A 20,831-nucleotide genomic window follows, 5' to 3' on the forward strand; every position below is an offset into this window, starting at 1 on the left:
ATAATCAATTTATAGTCAATTATAATCCCATAAAACTAGTAGATTTTGACTAGCACACTATAAATATGTCAGTATTTTTAATTATTCTACTTTGCTCACAACTGACTAGTTCACGCATTTTCAGTCAGGAAATTAAAAGCAAAAGTAGCTAAAATTTTCGACATTTTCAGTCAGACGAAATTCCATCATTATTATCATTAGTATACGAAACTAATCATTGTAATGCAACGTCAACATGACATTGTAATCTACTCGAATCACATATCATAACAACTCTGATGAACCATCAACTTCGTAATTGTTAATCGCCCTTAAGCATGTGCTTTCCTATCGAAACATGTTATTGCTTCTTAACCATCTCATATAATTTCCGATTCACCGCAGGATATAATGATTGCCGTATCGCATTACTCATCTTACTAATCTTCTAATTGACCGTTCATTTTAGCCTGTACACCTTTCATAACAACCCAAGGATATTACATTGATATCTCATGCAATGCAACTGGCTATGCGAAGTAATCAGTATTTAATTTTACGTGACTATGTATATCTATAACAATTGTCTCGAGCTGAAATTCGTGATGTGGGCAAAATTGTCTACTACATTAACCTGTAATTGGACTGCCATGTTATCACATAATTCAGATAAATCATATCATTTAAATCAAAGTTTATTAGGGACTAAATCTATGAATTGCGGTTTTGCACGCTCAAACAGTTGTTTGAGACATATGTGTGATACTTGGCATGGATACTTGGCATGTGATTACACTATGTAAATAGCCATAGCAATTTGCAATATATGCGAATAGTAATGAACATTACTCATAGAGTGAGAGGGCGCTGTATCGTAGGTGTATCATAAAGACAATTCTTTCACAACATGATGGAGCGCATAGCGATACTGGAGGTATGTTGAAGTGATCAGCGTCATTGGCGTTACCCTGGATTTCAATATCGCAATCGTAGTGATGTGTTTGCTCTCTTATATTTCTTGTCGTTTCCAGATAACATTACCATTATAACCACATCACCATCGTAGGATTAACACAATGAATACCACCAGTGACTATTATGATCTCATCGACAATAACCAGTGTGTCATCGATGCACGAAGTAAAAATCTCACGGATATTTACATAGAACCAGGTACACCAGAGCTTCTCTACGATTCCGAGCATATATTGTTAACCCGTATAATTCCAGCTACGATTACATGTCCGTTTGGTATCATACTCAACTGTCTGTTTCTCTACGTAGTATTCAAAGTGTCAGCCATGCGTACATTGACTAATATGTATCTATCGAACCAAGCCATCGTAGACTGTATGTTTCTAAGCTTATACTATATAGTGCAAGTCGGTGAACCGTTGTCAACAGATATCGTACACGATAAAAGTTTCCTAGGTCCGGTTGGATGTTTTATTGTAAATATATCGCTCGATATTTGTCTTTTCGTCTCCGAGTTTAATATTGTTTTAGTGACTTTCGAACGATACATGGCAATTTGTAAACCATTCAAAGCGGATAGAATCAGTTCTAAGACTCGTACACTCAAACTAATTGTACTCACATGGATTATGGGTATTGTGTTCTCTGCTCCGATATTCGAATTTTATACTACGTGGTACACTACCTGTATTATATGGCCGCTGAGTAACGAGACAATTTCTCTGCAGATGTCGTATTCCAATTGTTTCTCCGGAGTGTGGTCACCACTTGATGGCATACTACACAGTTTGACGCCGATAATTGCATTTGTTTTAGTGATTACAATCATTATTGTGCTTAATGCATTAACTACACGAGAGTTACAGAGAGGTGTGCGGAAATATTCAGTCAGCGCCCACGATTTGAAACAGAGGCTTCATCAGCAACGGCAGATAGTGGTTATGTTAGCGGTGACGGCGGGTGTGTTATTCGTTTGCCTATTGCCGTATCATTTAGATCTGATCATCGGCTACTTATACAACACAACACATCCTAACAGTGTAATCATCATGCCCCAGGCATGGAATGAATTGGTTCGGTGGCTGCCGATGGTGAATTCCTCCGTGAACCCTATTATATACGGTATATTGAATAAACAATACAGAATGACATTTATCACCACTCTCGGCTGTTACGACAATTGTCACGACACGGACAATCACCAAGAATATATGATGACGTCTTTGACTACTACGAACACTACAAAAGATTCAAGCATAACTGAAACCACATATAATTTGAATGTAAACCCTCAACTCCATTCGCCTATAAAATACGCTTGACATTGTTAAGTCTTGTAACTAGTCCCGTCAAGGTAGACGAATTTGTCAACTGTATATCTACATTCTCGAGTCATTGCCACGTGTTGATACAGTAGATAATCACGCTGGTGTTATACGAGCACAAATGCTGACAAATGTCTGACGTGTAGGACTAAAACAGTACCATACGCAGAATAATCCGCTAACAGAATTGTAACAATGTTTGTTATTGTAAAAAAAACATACATTCTGGACATTAATTCTGAAACAAATTTATTTCGAAGTGAAATATATAAACCTTTTAAGTTTCTAATTCTATATCAAAGCGTACGTTCACTGTATAATCTGAACTCAGTGACATTTCTGCATAACGATTTGATATATAAAAACCATTTAGTATCGTCACTGATGATTCACAAGCTAATGATTCAGCTCGTTTGCTCTGCGGGTTGTCAGTACTTACCTTTTAGTAAACTGATACATATGTTGATGTTACTTCAAGTCCATCATTGCATTTATTCGGATCAATGCTTTAATTATTATATACAATTGACTTCCGGTACCTGCTGTATATCGCAACGAAACGTTTTAATCGTATTTCATAAATATCGGAGCATGCGAACAAATTGTATACATATCTACGTGACCACAGGAGTTATTAATGGACCACGCGAACAAGAGTCTATTAGTCAAATAGCAGTTTCCGACTTGCTGTAAGCGTGAGTCGATGATAAATTTGAATGTACTATTAAAGTTATGTGTGCTACGTGTTTTAAAAGCATCTTGTAAAAACGCCAATGCCAAACAAATTGGGGTTATTTAGAAAACAATATGCGCGCATCTTAACAGGGTATGGGGTAAACACTGCTATGGAAGTGATGCACATACTATGTGCTCAAACACAATCTGATTTAGAAATGCAGTAATAATCAGCCGTTGTGGTAAATAAATACCGTCGTCAATAACAAATACAGGGCTACATTACATTTGTCAAAATATATTTTAACATCTACACCGCCTAATTTATATCTGTAAATCACCAATATACATCTACTACTATTTTTTGTGGAATTTCTTAATTGAATATTTGCAGTATTTTTATCCATCAATCTTCTAAATTAAGGTCAGATATTTGGGTATTTTTTCACATGTGAAACGGTTGGTTGACACAACAGTAACACTATATAAAATACAGCGCCGTGTTCATAAAACAAATACCAGTGAATCAGTGTGAATTAGTTGAATGACAGTGTCATATACATTGAGGTCATTTCCGATGTATGTACATGGTATATCAAGCATGGTTGTCAATGCGTCATTACTCCGCGGGCTGCAATGCATGTTGGTCACCCGCAGTTACATGCAATGATGCAGGTATTAATTAAGATGTTTGCGCATTTATTCGTGTCTGCCCCTTTTTTATAGTATGTACAATATCACAATGAATTGAGCACGTCCTTATTATCACGTCCGGGCACGACACGATTCTCCACACTCCCTGACAACTAGCTGCGTGAACGTATGTGGTGCGTTCTTCTACGAAAATACGCTGTAGATAGACTCCTCACTGACGCAATATCAAATCGGAAATATTCTCCAAAACGTGTGTTCGGATTAATAAATTATTGCCCTTCACGATGTACTTGAACTTAGGTTTAGATATTTTACCAGTAAAAGTTATTTGTTTGCTTAATATAGTCTATTGTTGTTTTATATTTTCACACCTACCTGGAGATATTTATATTCTCTCGTGCAATGCCAAATTAGTATATCACGTGACTAAGTTCAAGTCATCAAGACTGTTTGCGGGTTGAACGATGACGTGTGTTTTCTCACTATCGTGGAAGATAATTTAATAGCAAATTACAGTTGAGCGTATGCGTGTTTATTGTTTGTACACGCGTGTGGGAGACTTAACAAACATTTTCGTCACAATAAAAGTCAATAATACGATTTCCTAGTAGGCATGTGCGTTATCCAGCAAAGAAGCAGCAATGTGAAGGTTATACATTATAATTGATATGGGCAATGTTGTTGTAATGTTCGATTATGTGATTTTGAGATACGGTTTGTTCATGTCAGTGCTGGTATATGGAGAATAATACCTTTGGATTGTCAAGGAAAACCTACAGAGCCACCGTCACTGAAATACACTTTGTGCATATTTCCTATTGGTTAATCAAATATAATAGCATTCAGAGTTATTTTAAACGACATTTCAAATTACATATGCGATGGAAGAATTATTGCGTGGAAGTTGGCATCCAACACAACCTTTCTCATACTGGTCGCAAATGAAGCAATGTCTATGTTACATTGTAAGTTCACACTACATAACCAGTTTGGCGGTTATGTTCAAAATAATTTATCTCATTGAATAAACACAGCACATAGGTCTAGTGTGGTTTGTTTAATAATTACTACAAGGCTGATTCGATATTGTGACATGAATGAAAAAAGCTTTGCCGAATAATTTGCCGTAATGCGGAGTCTATAATTCGTAGTATATGTACCACATCATCCCGTTATTCCACAAATAATATAACATATGACAAATTAAACACTAAACATTTAGTATGCCCAACACTCAATATATCGATGAAATCAAGTATTTGCTGTTGTCAAGTTAAAATATGCAGTTTACCCAACACCACTGATTGATTGTTTTTAGAGAAAGCAATAGTTTTTATTATGTTTCTCCCTCATCCATCAACATACGAAACTATATAAAATTAACTATGAATCCCAATGAGGTGTCTGTGGTAAATACCCAGTCAATTGTGCATCACACGTTTTAGACAATATAATTGTTATTTACCCTGAATGTACTCCTATATCTCTGAATATTCGAGCGGAGTCATGTGACATCACATACAAAACATAATATTTTGTCAAATTAAAACTTGTATTTCCACTCTGTACACTTGATTGCGATGATTATCACTGCAGTTTTTCAAATCAGGTCACGTGATCTATATGAAAGTGGTCTGTAATTCAATGGCCTGAAACGCTTCCGCTATAGAGACTTTACAAACTCTCATATAAAAATATTATTCCTACTTTATAATGCTGGAATTGGAACAACGATGGTTATTGGAAACATGAAACAGTAGGTGGAAAACGGAATGATGGCGATTTGTTTCCTCCTCGCTTGATGTGAAGAAGTCTCGCTTAAGGTGAAAAAGACAATTTATGCTCATGATGACAGTGCACTCAATTTAACAACACAAGTATTTAATCATTATTTGCTCACAGGTATATTACTATATAGCTATTCAGAATTCATTTGTATAAAATTAACCGCATATGCATATGCATCATGTTAACGAAAAACACATTGGATAATTTTTTTCAGTGTCTGATCTATTGAACCTTTACCTTTAGATTACTAATGACAAATTACACTCTAAATTGTATAAAGTATGACTTGTAGGAATTATATATATACAACGTTTTGATGTGGTCGTTTGAATCCGGTCCCTCGTGCTTGTATGTTTTATAATATGATATAATAATATGTTATTTATATTCCTCACATGTATATTTTCCATCTTTCACATTGTCTTTTAGATCAACGTATTACATGTAAATTCCTGAAAATGAATAAATACCGAAAAACAGCAGTAAATATAGTTGAACAAATATACCGAGTTTCACTGTAGAGATTCAAATTGAGGAGAATTGTCAAATGTGTTAGTGGGAGAATCAATGAGCCGCCAATGTGTCTGTATTTTCTTATAATTCACCAATGATACATTGATCTACATAGTCCATCTTGTGTCATGGACAATAAGGAATACGATGACTTATCGAATCAGATGCCGCCTCGCTCCCACACGTGGTGATATGACGACAAATATGGATTTATAACACGTACACAATGAGCCGATCATATGATCTATTATGACTCAAGGAATGTAAGATTTACAAAAATGACATATTGTTTCTATGTATTTATATTCAAATACAATACAATATCATCGATCAAATGACACATCAGTAATCCCAATGATACTGACTATTTCAGAGCAAACGAAACTTCACGCACACGACACAGTGCCGCATCGCTGCAGGCGAAGGCGCTAACCACTATATTATTACTGTTATAACACTCTAACTGACTAATTCAATTGCATTTCAGGGACAATCAAGAGCTCAAATTAATGCTCTCGTCTTTCTACCGACAGTTGCCGACATATTGAATAAATATTTATGTCGTACATTCATCTTCAACATCATAACACAGCTTTCACTGTGACAATAGCCGAGTGAAATAATGGAGCATTTTCAATTCAAATCGGCATCTTTTGACTGTCGATAGTGTAATGAGCCGACAAATTCAAATGGCGGTATCCCCGATTGATACAATGAACCACATAAGCTGTTGTATCGGTAAAATTGTCCTAAATAGCACTACTATATCCTACTACTAAATCCGCCTTACTTGTGTCAACAATCATACTAACATCGGTATGATACAACAATGTTTTACGACCGCATATATATGATATAATTATGAGTGCACGCTGAAAGCTCTTATGAATTATACATGTACGAGACATACTGTAATTGTCTTTGACTGAATATAATATATTTGACACTATCTGAAAACAAAATTGATTACATTAAAATGGTGATCTAACGCTGTTGATATGATAAAATCATTCAATACATAATTGCAATATTGCTATTTGTATAATAATCCTATGAATTCCCAAAAAATCGACATTTCTAGTTCTCAACATTTCGAAAAATAACCAATGCAACATGGCACATCTTGCTCCAGATGTGACAACTGCCATGTATTTTTCGAAATAATATTCAAATTGTTTCTGAATGAAACTCAAGATCCACAAGTGACATTGATACCATCTGACATCATCTGTGTAAAAATGTTGCTGTATTTAAACAAAAGTGTATTGTATCTGCCAAAATCAGTTAAATGTTAAGGCTAGTCTGTTTGTATGAATCTATTGGTTTACATGTTTAGACGGAAAAAGACTATGTGCATTTGGACAGTCTGCCTATATATATACTACAGGAACGAGTATAGCGAATGAGTTTTGAATTTACTTACCCCATAGGTGGAAAAGAGTGGGATAATGCTATGCAATTTGACGAATTGATTACAGTAATAATTAAATCATCTCACGTGCAGTGATGGGAAGTGGTTGTGATGGGAAGCTGGTCCTTAGAATTAAATTCAAGGCACAGATCCAAGTATCAAACAGGAGAAGCAGAATATGTTCAGTTGTTTGCTTAATCTCAACTTCAACAAAACCACTAAAATACAATCAGTACATTTACGATTGTTGATGTACATCATTAATATACATTAATGTGAAAATAAATGATTTGGATTTCTTAATTGCGCTAAGTATAAAGTCAGTCTCATATGAATAAACGAGTAATTCTGCCAGCATGGGAACACAATATATTGCAATTTGAATGCCGATACTTTATTGACAAATATTTTGTCACCCTTTTGTCTTACGACAATCTTCTTTTAAAAAAAAATGTAAATAGAATCATATCCAACCAGTATTTAGTTGTAGTGACTATAACCTTGTATACTACCATATATTGAAAAATGATTGATTGATGGAAAAAAACACTTTGGAAATCGCATTATGCTCATTTGATTTACACTACCTCTGGAAAGATTGATATAGTATATTTGGTACCTCTCTTTGACAGTAGAAAAACAAGATTTTATATTTTAAACAACTTCCTGGTAGAACATTTAAACAATCCAACACTAAATCTAGCTTTGTATGGTGTTTTATGAAGTTTTCAAGGCACTCATTACAACATTAATAGGACTTTTTGTATAATTCATGAATGATTTGTGATTGGTAGGAAGTTCATTTTTGTTGAAAGTTATTTTTTGTGAGTAGAATTATTATATCAGGATAACTGATATTTTGGTGGTTAATTGATGTATTATAAGTTCATGGATTCGACAACATACTTCACTTATGATAGCATTCACCAAATCTGATGAAGTATCCTTCTCTACTTCCTCTAGTTTAGCCCTCTGTATTCCGTAATATTTTTAAAATTGCTACCCTAGGTTATATACGAAACGAATCGTCTAGACTAACGTTCAAATTTCTAATAACAACATGACCAACATGACATTATCAAATAAAGACGTAGAGCAGTCATAAACAGTTGGATTATGAAGAAAACTGTCCAGAATAAAGATCCACAATCATTGTTTATAGTTGAACAACTTATATGAGATTGTATGTATATAATTATAAGACAGAATGGGAACACAGCTGCTATCCAGAGATATGTTTGAAGTTTAAAGTGACATTGATAGCAGCAATTTCTTTATGCATGAAGTGATCATGGTGAAATGCCAGAAATAACACTAACCAATCTATTTTTTGGAGTTTTGAAATTAATTTCTGACAATCCAAATATATCAGATTCAGACAGTACGCCGTCGCTTCGACCTTCGCTACGCATACTTTGATGTATCACCGCAATAACCTCATATTATTCTGACCCTCCTCATACAATAGACTTTTAATTGAAACGCTCAATGTGTCACCTACTTAAAATAGGTGAACATCTAAATTTGTAAAAAAACAAGTGATAATAAACATCAACCAAACAAAACCCAGTGTTTGAATATAATGTTTAATATGAATAACAACTTGACATTATTACTGTGTTTTATTTTCACAAACTTTTGCAAACACATCACGTACAGAATTTGACAACACTGATATTATCATAAATTATTATAATTGAGCTTATTAGCGTGCTGTGAAGTATTACATTGCATTTATATTACAATATATTGTTATTACATATGGTAACACAGATCTTCAAACGATCTGCAGGCTCAGATTTTGATCGTGACCAGTTAACATCAATTCGTCTACGGTATGTATATATTAACCCTAACGATTTTGTATTCAAGCTCTCAATTCTCCTGCGAGAATGTTGTTATTTGAAATTTAATTTACAAAACGTGAATTTTATAGATGTTTAAACACATTGTCTGATGAATCACTCATTGTAAATATTGTCGATAGTCACCCCGGTAACTGTTGTCACGGTGAAACTCTTAGTCATCAAAGGGATATAAATGCAGTAGAAATTGTTTTCAGAGGCATAATTATTCATATATGTTTTGTTAGTTAGATTTTATGTTTCTGGATTGAATAGTGTAATTGTAATAGGAACCATTTTTTCTCACTCACATTATAAACCACTGCTCTAACATTTGGTTAATATCATTTTACTCAAATACATGACGCGGTATATTAGTAAAGGCTTGTGTTAGAAATAATATTTAACGTTCAATTAATCTATAATTTTGCATGGATGATCTGTTCACGTTAAATACAATCAATGTGTTTGTCTCATCAGAAGTCAAATCACACTGAAAATGGACAGCAGATCGGGGAATATAATAAAGGAGGTGATGGAAAAGTAATGAACTGAATTTACAATATTGAGATCTTAGACTCCTGTGGGACGTGATATTTTAAACATGCATAACCTCACGCTTGGGCATCACAGGTCTTTGATCAGAATACATATACTTTACAGGAATGAATAGCGATTGTTTGACATTTGCATAATATCAAAAAACATTTCTCTGTTCAAATACGTCAGTATCAATGCATAACTTTCATATGCTCTAAATTTTGTATATATTGCTTTATCATAGAGATAGCATAGCTGACAAAACGTATTTATTCATTTAGCATTCATTTACATGCAGGATCATTTTCCAATATATTTATATAGTAACTAATGCAATAAATAGCAATGCAACAGTGTCACAGTGTAATACCTGCTTATTGATGTTGAGAGGGACACCCACAGAACTCACATTAGACATTTTTTTTCCACTGCTAGAATGATATAGACAAGTCAATAGTACTGGAAATAAAATACACATACACCAAAATATCTAGTTAAAGCTCCTGGCTTTAATACTTCTCAAAATAATTTCAAGAAACAAAACACAGATTAATTCAATGCATAAATGCACTAAAATAGGGGATTTGTCTAGGGAAGTGCGCAATGGTGATAATACAGTACAATACAGTACGGAATTGATGACAGTCAATGGCTTCTGCAACACAACAACGAAGAGATACAAGAGTTTTGATTGCAGAAGAACGCTGTTATTCTGGAGAGCACCACTGATAGCAGGAGATCGCAGAACAGTTCATACAAGTCTCACAGAATGATGATTAAAGGCAATATCGTAGCAGCACACACATAGCACACAGTTGAAGGGGTGGCCCACAACTGTCCTCAATCTAGCCTTTTATTTTATAGGGCATATAGATGGTACACCATCTGGGTTTTCAATGGAGCCAATCAGAATGTGGTCTTGCCTAACAGCTTTCTCACGATGACGTGCAGGCACTAACGTAGCCAAGTCAGTAGATCGTAAACATTCTTTGTTATGTAAATCAAAAGCAAATCTGGTAGATTCCAGTTGTTCTTCCAGAGTTGTAAACAAGTATGATCTGTCAACCACCTTTATGACAGTTATCACACGGCAATGCACACCGTTTTTCCCAAGATTTCATACACACTTCTATTTGCAAGGTTTGGGGTAATAGAAAACCATAGAATGAAAGATGATGACAAGCAGTGAATATGAATTGAAAAATCTGTATATAAATGAGACCACACTCATGAAGTGCGACAGGCTTTTGTTTAATTATGGCAGCGACGAGAATTCGTCACATGTATTCAGTGGGGTGCACGTGTGTACCGCTGTTTTAAACTCATATTTGGTCGACCATGGAGGTCTAGCTGGGATGTGCCAAGTACACAAAATACACAGTTGTTCACTTAAACATACAGGGATAGCGTGTAGATTCTGACAATCTATGGTCACCCGAGTTTCTGCAGTTTCAGGGTAAATTTTTCAGATCACCTCATCTTGTTCCACGCATGCTTTTATTGTCGAGAATCTACGGCGGCATGAACGATGTGTGGTCAAGCCTTGTCTTGATACAGTATAAAGTGGTGTCGATTGGTATGCGCATGCCCGTAACATTCCCGCGAGCAGAAAAGAATCAGCGACACTACTGTATGCGTTGATGAATGTATTGATGTTTGAATACAAGAGTCCAGTGTCAATATTAATTATTAAAAAATGTACAGGTCTTTGTTGAGTCAATCATTGTTGCTCGTAGACGCAGACATCGGTGTATTAAAGCGTATCCATCGAATATAAACAAGTAGACGTGAATAAATAAATAATGACTTCCTGGCATAAAGTCGCCACTTGGGATTATATTTTGTTACACTCATGACTCCATTAAAGATATACACGCACATTTATTCCTTTCTGAAAATACACATAAACGAATTTTTATGCAAGGAACGTATAAATAAAGAATGTCGATAATCTCACTCATTGTACTTGTAAATCCCCAGGGTCCATAACAAACGTGGCATCATGAATCATTTGTCTTGTATATGTGACCATATTACTAACCAATGCCTCGAAATTGAAGCCGTCTATGAGTTGCATACACGCGTTCACTGAACTTTTTTGATGTTTAACCACTTAGCATAACATACGTTGAATACTAATATTCATTACATCTGTAAGTTATTAACAAATCCTTTTTCTTCTAAATTTGCTTTTGAATATCTAAAATAGAAAGTATGCAACTTTTTCATGTAAATTTCGATGATGTCACTAATTTCGGCAAATGCATTGACCTTCAACAGACATGAAGGTAAATAAAACGTAAATACAATATCATAAGACGTCAGTAATATTCGAGTAATGAATGTTTTATGTTGCTAAAAATCATGTAAATTTTAAACAACCATACGGAGATACATTTAAAATTCTATGCTTGTGTATTAATAGTGTTTCCTGTATGCCTTCAATAGCCATGACGTTGTTAATAAAATGAACAACAAATTGTCATTTTACTCCTGCCTGCTATTAGGTTTGTTGTAACACTAATGCAAAATACAACATTTTATCATGTTATTCCCTTGGTTTTAAAGTTTTAAAGGTATACCTTTCTGTGTTTTATCTCAATTTGTGGATATGATAAACAGTCCTCGTCTCTTCAAAACAGCTACATGAAATTAATTATTTATATGATGTGTTATGTCATCAAAAAATACGTGACACCCCACCTATGGTGATTCGTCGTGGTGAACAGGATATGATCGAACACGCAGGAATTATTAGTATACTACTATTGGAATATATCGTATTCAAAAGATAAAATAATGCGAAGAAAAAGAAATAACTAATCGTTTACGGAGCTCAACGTGAAAGCAGTTTATATCATATTGTTGCTTTATTGAGCTGTCAAAAATAAAAGGTCTTTAATAACAAAACATGGCGTTGAAATATCTATATTTTTGGATAAAATGAATAGTCATAGCGTGCAACATGAAACAGAAATGACATTGCATGATGTATAAGACCAGTGAATTTTATTTTAGCAAATGATACTGTATACGTATATTTAGAACAACGCCAGTACATGAGGGCCCTGACAACCGTTTGGATGATGGTTATGCATCACATGAGAACTCAATTGAAAAATATGCCAAAGAAGCTAGCAATCAAGGTGTTTTCTGTCCAGAATAGTGGCTGGTATTGTGTGTATGTATGGGACATCTAAGAATTAAGGGGTGGATGTCAGTCAAATTAAGTGTAAACTTTAGTTAAAATGTATTTTTGTTTATCCAAGTACATATGCTGTTTAATTATGTGCAATCAGCATGTAAGACTGTATGTTCAGTGTTAAAACATATTCTAACTTAATATTGTTATCGTTGCCGAACGCGCCATTGGGCGGCAGATGTTGTATGCATTCTGCTAATAAGAAATTATTAAATATTCAACTATGAGTTCATATAATAAAACATATAATTTTGTACATTCGCTGAAAACGGTGTATCCAATGCTCACAGACAGTACCGATAGGGAAAGTGGACCAGCAGCAAATGAAACGTACATGTACATTTATGAGTGAGTGTATTGTTAATTTCAGAGGTCATCTTGAAAACTCTTAACTCTTAAAATTGATCAGCTCGAAATATTTATATCCATAAACATAATGTCAAGAAATATATTATGAACGATTTATGTTACACATGATGCGGCTATTACTTTTCTGAAATAACGACGAGCACATGTACAATTTTGATTAATCTAGTAATGACAGCAACCATTCCGAGATACAAAATCAATCGCTGTAAAACATAGCTTGGATTAGCAATGAAATATTACATATTCTCTAAGGTGAATACTAGTCACGTACGGGATTAGTGGGGTCAGTGTTCAATATAAACCATCAACATCTGTATGAATGTGTTTTCGAACTTCCCGCAGTAATCGGGTTTTTCTATGACTATGGAGTCTACGAAATACAAACCTACTATTAAAATGATGTAGAAGTCGATTTTTGAATCCGAAGTAATTATGCCCATGATTGAAGGGAATTACACGTAATAGTGATCTAAACAATACGATGATAGAGTTGAATGTAAGGCTTGGCTGGTGCATAGCTTCCAATATTCTTAGGGTAGAGAGCTCGGTCATGATCTTCAGTTCGCATTCTGTTTTATGTGATGTTTCCAGGAATCGTATAGGGATATATAAATTGCCAACCCCTGAGAGCGTTCATAACTAGTATAGTTATTGATCAAGGCAGATGACGATACTACCCATATACCACGTGTCAGTGGATGATATTACGTAAACCCGAATTAAATAATTATTGTCTGTGAGATATGCCGGGAACATATATCATGCATAAATACACATAGTGTCATGATTTATATTTCCATGTATTTAGATGTGAGCCAGCTTTTGGCAATTATAACGACATTCACTGATGACCCCTGGGTAGTTGATATATGATGGAAGATCTGGACGATGTCAATCCACACCTGCTCATAACTTATATGCATGCTCAGGTTCATACGCATACTAGGGGATTAGTGGGATCAGTGATTGGAACAACTGGCGGATATAAATGTCAACTATGGAATGTTGTTTTAATATTTATGGCGCCGATGGGTATAAACTAACGGTTTCAATGTAGAAGTTATTTCCCTAATATAGGGGCAATCAATCAGATATATTATGGCGTGTTAAATACTTTGTGTGATTGGCTATATGTGTGGAGGCCACGCCTCGAGCTCTTGAACGTCCATATAAGAGGCGATGGGTTTGGAAAGGCTAATAAAGTAGCGTCAAGCAGTTCCCCTGTGGTGCTGGGATGAGAGGTTGATACGATACCATTCTTCGTGTGTTTTGTTCAGTGGAAAGGTGGCGAATTCCCCGATCTCTGTTACCTCAGATGATTGGCTTTAGAACACGATAATTAACCGCATCATAATACTATGCTTATGTTTCCAGTGAAGTGCCGAACAACGTTTCCCCTTCAAAACAATTCACAAAACGTATGTCAACATATTTGCGCCTGTGCATCAACAGAGAAACAGGTGGCAAAAGTTCAATAGATTTAATATCTGACTTGCATTTTTTTTGGATACCTCATTCTGTTGTTCCTCAACAAGTGGTCTCTGACAATGTGTACTACGTTGCATTCGACTCTGCAGGTGTTAAATGTAAATTGTCAGCTAGCCAAATCCAACTAACAAAAAATTATCGTGTTCGCATTATTAGGTTTTAAAACAAGGTTAAAAAACTGTTATGATAAATACAACTCTAGTAGAGCAACGTTCACAATTTTCACTTTACTCAAACCATTCCCTTATATTTATTGAAATTGCGTGTTTCAGACATATATTTGACACTTACTCATATACCGAATGCCTGTAGCATTTTAATGTCACATTAATTTTACTTAGGCGATTTTTCTGTCAGTAATTTAGAAGTTGAGATTAAATACATGTGATATATGTAAATGTGTATATGTAGTGGCAACCACCAAACTGCATTTATGAAATTGATGTGTTCTATATTGCGTGTTCTTCTGAATTGGTATGCCAGTTTATGGAAATAAGAATACAATAAATCGCTCGTCATCGGGAGTTTAGATTGGAAGTGACAAAAACAAACAACGGATTAAACTCCTGAGTCTATACTATCAAATCTGGTTGAAATAATTCAATTTATAACATTTGTATCAGAAGCTTTCAGAATAATTACGCAAAAGTCCGTGGAAATGCTCTGGTACACATACAAATAATAATGTTTTAAAAGGCTGATAATATAAATAGATACAGCAAACTTACATTTGTATATTAAATGGTTTATTGATTTTAAGTTTTTTGTCAAAAACACTTATTTGTTGTTTTAATAACAAAATTAAGAAGTGATGTTTATCTTATATTCGGCAAGTTACTCGTAGTATGTGAGTTCGTTTACTATTGATTGCCTTAATTCGACCCACTGAGTGTCAATTCTGATTAACATAATTTTTCATGACGGCAATTAATGATTTGGTTTCTACTGGAAGCCTGCCCATTCACTTCCAAATTAAATTTGTGTCATTTTTTGATGAGCTGCATGATATGTGATATACATCATTTAATTACATGTAATAATATCCTGGTAAGTGTTTGTGTAGGTTTTAAATGTTGACCTTCCTTGGCTTCAGAAGAAAGCGGGTTAAGCACAAGTGAGTCGAATCCGCCACACAAACTAAACATGAACGTATCCAGTCAACCACACATGCTAACATGACGTTTATTTGTGTATAGAACACCATCAAGCAGCCATAAGAAAATATAGAAAAAGTTTAACAAACAAAGTCGTTCCATTATCATCAAAATATTATAGGCAAAGAATTACAATATGTCTAAAACGTAAGGTTTTAGTGCCTTTATCGGTCAAAACACATGCCTTTCCGATTTCAAAGTGTCGTGTTATGGCTTAATGTAACGATAAACATGTTTGTTGTCAAATGATACGACATGGTCCGTGGTGAATTGCACACAACCCATTGTACCAACATCCAGCTACAACGCTAATTCCATGGCATACAGACACCGGACATATCATGTAATCGACTTCAATCCGATATCCCACTGTAATGAATAGTATTGTTTTAGTATATCAATAAAACGAACAATTTATTGTTTATTTTGTGGCAATAATTTCAAATTGCAAAACTAAATCAGAGAACGTTAAGAAAAAGAAAAAAAAAGAAAGAAAAAAAAATCATAGAAACGTCATATTCACGGTCCTCACTAGCACCATTGCCATTACACAACCTATATGAGTAGCTCTTGATAACATGGCGGACGTGCTAGTAGTTATATCTTTCAACATATCCATAGTAATGTGCAGTGATCCATTATTGGGTGCGGGTTGTAAACCGAGTAATTCACACATCAGCGGGTAAAGATGAATCTGTCAAAGAGACAACGAAAAATAGTGAAGTATTAAGTGTTACCATGGTGAAAGAAAAGGGCCAAATTTAGAATCATATTAGGAAGATAGGTGGGAAGTAATTTTGATCATGTGACGATCAGATGCCTGCTGTATACATGTATTTATATATTCCTTCGACAATACTTATCCGTGTTTCACTGGGGACACGGTATGTTAGTTGAAAAATTTTGTGTTTGTATGAGGGGTTGGAAACACATCAGTTGTCACTGAAGTACAGAGGAAACCCTTCAAACGTGTTGCTGCCCAGAAAATGGTTAATATTTACGTGCGTGATTTGATCGTGGTTTTGATTTAAATGTGTCGACAATTATTAAGTTTGTGTGCGGTTCTATGGAAGTTAATTTAAACTGTGTATCACCGTCTAACATTTAGATAATCGTTAGCTGTGATGACATCGGGGCTGATTATTGTCCTCCCTTTTGGCACTTCGTGCTCGCACTAGAGGATTCGCCGTTAGCTGACAAGCCTTTGTGTCTTATCGAATCAGAGAAATACATTCAACCACGTATTTGTTTAACTTGTCTATTTGGCGTAGTCGAGTCGGGCCTCTATTCGATTAGGTCTAGGTTTCCTACGATGACTATTTTAATATTACGTATTCACTGTTTTATTAAAATAGTTTTTTTTTTTTTTTTTGTATTTCAAGATTAAACTACACTAGTTTCACAATGACAAATACTTCAATCTTCATTGCGTTACAAATGATTCTCACTTACTGATTCAAAAGGCTGTGTTGTGTATCCCGTCTTGAATCGTGGTCCAATTGCATACAGTGGGCTCCACATTTCCCAGTTTCTGTAGTCATAGCCGTGCTGAGTTTTCATGAGACTGATGTTCATCTATACTCGGAATAAACGATGATAATTATGACATGAAACAACGAGCTAGTATGTTAGGATATATATGTCGTTCTCAATGACAAATAATTTATGAAATAATAGAGTAATGTTATTTGTTTAACTCGGTTAGAACAATATCACTTCAAGCAATGGCTATTCGGAAAACAAAAGCATAACTCATTCCGTCATGTGGTGGCGCCTTCTCCTCGGGAATGTTAACTTACCGTTAGTATAGTATATGGTGGATCTACAATAACAACCAATGGTAATATTCGTTCATGTTCAGAAAAATGTAAATGTTTTGGAACTTCCGCTTTCTTATAAACATGCATATGTGGGTGCGCATCCGATAACTGCTCATATATCTGCAAGGAAAGACATGCGATTTTTCAATATAGTTTTCAAATATGGCACGCTTGGCCCAGAATACAGGTCAAGTTAAAGTGACTGAATTGGTCTCATTTTCACTAAACAACTACGAGTTACTCGTTGTGTCATGCATTATATCCACGAAGTTGAAACACTTTTGTTAGATCCATAGAGGGCAGCTATGATCAAATAATATCATGTACTGTTGTGTTATGAATTGAATAACAGTTCAAATCGCGAATGTAATGAGTTATGTTTATTGACGCTTACGGGACGTTACTTTGCTAAGCATAGTACAGTGTTTACTTTCATGTTTCACGTACCTTGTTCATTTTAATAGTATATAGCGCAAAGTTGAATTGCTCTTAGCATGATATTGGTTTTATAAAGCAATAACATCTTTTAAGATAGAATGCTTCACAAAAGTAAAAATATTGTAATTTTATTCATTTTTACTCAATTCGTATTTCATGTTACGAGGATAGGGAAAATGGAATCAAATATGGGGTCACCGTACTCAGTGCAGAGAAAAATAAGTACACAAATGGTGTGAAAATAGTAAGTTTTGTCTGTTTTAGGGCATTTTACCATAATGATTGTTTCCTATGAAACGAATATATCTCAATATCTCAGTGCGGTGAGATGTGGTGAACAAAATGATATACTGTCTTACAAGGTACTTCGTGATGTCTAGAAGTTTTTAAAAAAATAACAATATTTTTATTTTTTCGGGGAAATGTGTGTTCATTGTGTTCTATGAAAACCTCTGCTAAACAAACATTTTATGCGTATTGTTTTACCGTTTTTAATAAAAAAAAACAGATTGATAGTTTACCAAACTTTTGAAACAAGACATTGCTACTGTCATATGGCACATAAAAAAACCGCAAGTAGCATTCTACCTCAAGCTGCCGGAAATAATCATGCAACTCATTGAAGCTGCCTTCTCTACTCACCTGCTCAAGTTTTCCTTCTTTTGGCAGAATCATGGTGAAAGCGCCATCACTTCCCAGATAAAAATCGAGGTCATCCCTACTGATGTACTTGAAAAGGTGAATATTTTCTTCTATTTCTACGTGGCCGTGGTCTGACGTTATCAACACGTGTGTAGTGTTAAGCAATCCTTTGTCTTCGAGTTGTTCGTACAAATAACCGACCCCATCGTCAATTTGATTCAAAGCCACGTCCGTGAGAAAGGATTTTCCTGTAACGTGTAGCAAATCATCAAGTAGTCCGTGCCACATGAATACAATATCGATATCGTCGTCACTTAACCACCTTATTATGTCGTCGATTTTTTTCTCCAAAGGTCTGTAATTTGTTCTCGGCGTACTATATACTACTTTGTCGCTGATGACTCCTTTGATCGGCACGGAGCCTCCGGGGTAAGCGTAGCTACCAGCCGTCAGTCCCTGCAGCTTACCAGTCACCCACACAGGCTCAGCGCCGGTGTCCCACCATTCGGTGATGTTGAGTGTCTTGTAATATCCATACACTTCTCCACTCGTTGCATTATAGTAACTGTTGTGAACTACGCCATGGTTTTCAACATACAGACCTATTATGACACAACGTTATGATAATATGCACAGCGTCGATTGTTGAACATTTCCCTCTATCGGCAGAAACCACAAGAAAACGCCATCTCAGGCGGAATCTGTTTATAACTTGGATAACGTCCTTAAGACATACATACCTGTCGCTATGGTGTACATACTTGGCGACGACATTGTTGGAAACGGAGGCGTGGTGAAAACACTTCGCACGCCATTCTGTGCTAACATCTCAAAACTTTTCAGATGTTCTCCAAGCAAATCAAAGCGAAGACCATCAAACAAGACAACCAACAGCTTGTGACCAGTCCGCGTACCGCTGACTACCTAAGCAAACATGGCAGGATAAAGTATTAAAGCACAATAAGCCATACTGAATATATCTAATCAGATCACCATGTATCGCTACAATGGGGCGCGTATCAGTAACGATAAATTGGACTTCATAAATAAATAAAAAATGGTCATTATAGAACGTTATTGTGTTTCATTAACTTCGTGCGCACTACTATAATATTTATAATCTGAGCGTTTATCTAAATGACTGTATAGTTAGGAGAGACATTTGAGCTGCCATTGTGTGGTTACTAGGTAATCCGTTCATTTTATTGTTTCTAATACTATAACACAGTACACATAACTCACCTGACTAATATTCGACTAGAATGTTTTTAACCCATTTTTGAATGATCTAAAGAATCCCGGTTCGTGCACTTTCCCGAGCCTTCCTATACTCAGACTTGTATTATATGCAATATACTAGTAATTAATTTGCAAATCAATGAGTGCGATATGGAGTACTAGTCTGTTTTATGCTTAGATATTACACCCAATAAAGTAAAAAATGCAATGCAGTATGCACAAAATGACCAACAAAAGCCACACACAGTAAAGCGTTGGCTCGTTCCTTATACAAGATACGATACCTCAACAACGAAATGTATTTTTTTTTTGTCACACTCGTCGGAAATACAACATCGAATCGACGGCAATAGATTGAGTGAGAGTGAAACAAAATCTACGCACGGTTCTGAAACATTGTCGCTCAGTATTTATCCATGCCAACCTACCTGCACTGTGCCAATTAGAAGGCAAGTTACAAAAACTGTCATAGTAGTCACGAATCTCATCATTGTTAAGAAAATCAACTAAGAGTTTTCCTGTAAAAATAATAAAACGCCACTGACGATGTTATTTGTGTGTGTGTGTGTGTGTGTGTGTGTGTGCATTTCTTACACCTCGGATGTAGAAGCTGCGATTCAATCCTATTTATTTAACTAATGCATTGAATTAAAATAAACCACTCACCTAAAACAGCCAGGTACCTATAAAACAGTATTCACTCAAATGCCCATCATATCAGGCAGTCAGTAAGTAACGTGACTTCTCGTCCAATATACCTATGTGACGTCATCGT

The 20,831-nt window shown here is 35.3% G+C and overlaps 2 protein-coding genes across 2 annotated transcripts; one reads left to right on the forward strand and one right to left on the reverse strand.

Moving 5' to 3' along the window:
- Window positions 1-1,055: 1,055 nt before the first annotated feature.
- On the forward strand, window positions 1,056-2,276 carry LOC144364582 (neuromedin-U receptor 2-like). The gene has a single exon (XM_078014490.2). It carries the CDS (start codon window positions 1,056-1,058, stop codon window positions 2,274-2,276), a length of 1,221 nt encoding a protein of 406 aa, XP_077870616.2.
- Window positions 2,277-16,419: 14,143 nt separating this feature from the next.
- On the reverse strand, window positions 16,420-20,547 carry LOC100375494 (ectonucleotide pyrophosphatase/phosphodiesterase family member 7-like). The gene is made up of 6 exons (XM_078014491.2): window positions 20,485-20,547; window positions 19,558-19,741; window positions 18,818-19,419; window positions 17,717-17,857; window positions 17,370-17,492; window positions 16,420-16,611 (listed from the first exon to the last, which is right to left on the reverse strand). Exons 1-6 carry the CDS (start codon window positions 20,545-20,547, stop codon window positions 16,420-16,422), a joined length of 1,305 nt encoding a protein of 434 aa, XP_077870617.2.
- Between the last annotated feature and the right edge of the window lie 284 nt (window positions 20,548-20,831).

The sequence above is a fragment of the Saccoglossus kowalevskii genome, chromosome 18, assembly GCF_978046115.1.
Source record: "Saccoglossus kowalevskii chromosome 18, keSacKowa6.1, whole genome shotgun sequence".
Lineage (NCBI taxonomy): Eukaryota > Metazoa > Hemichordata > Enteropneusta > Harrimaniidae > Saccoglossus > Saccoglossus kowalevskii.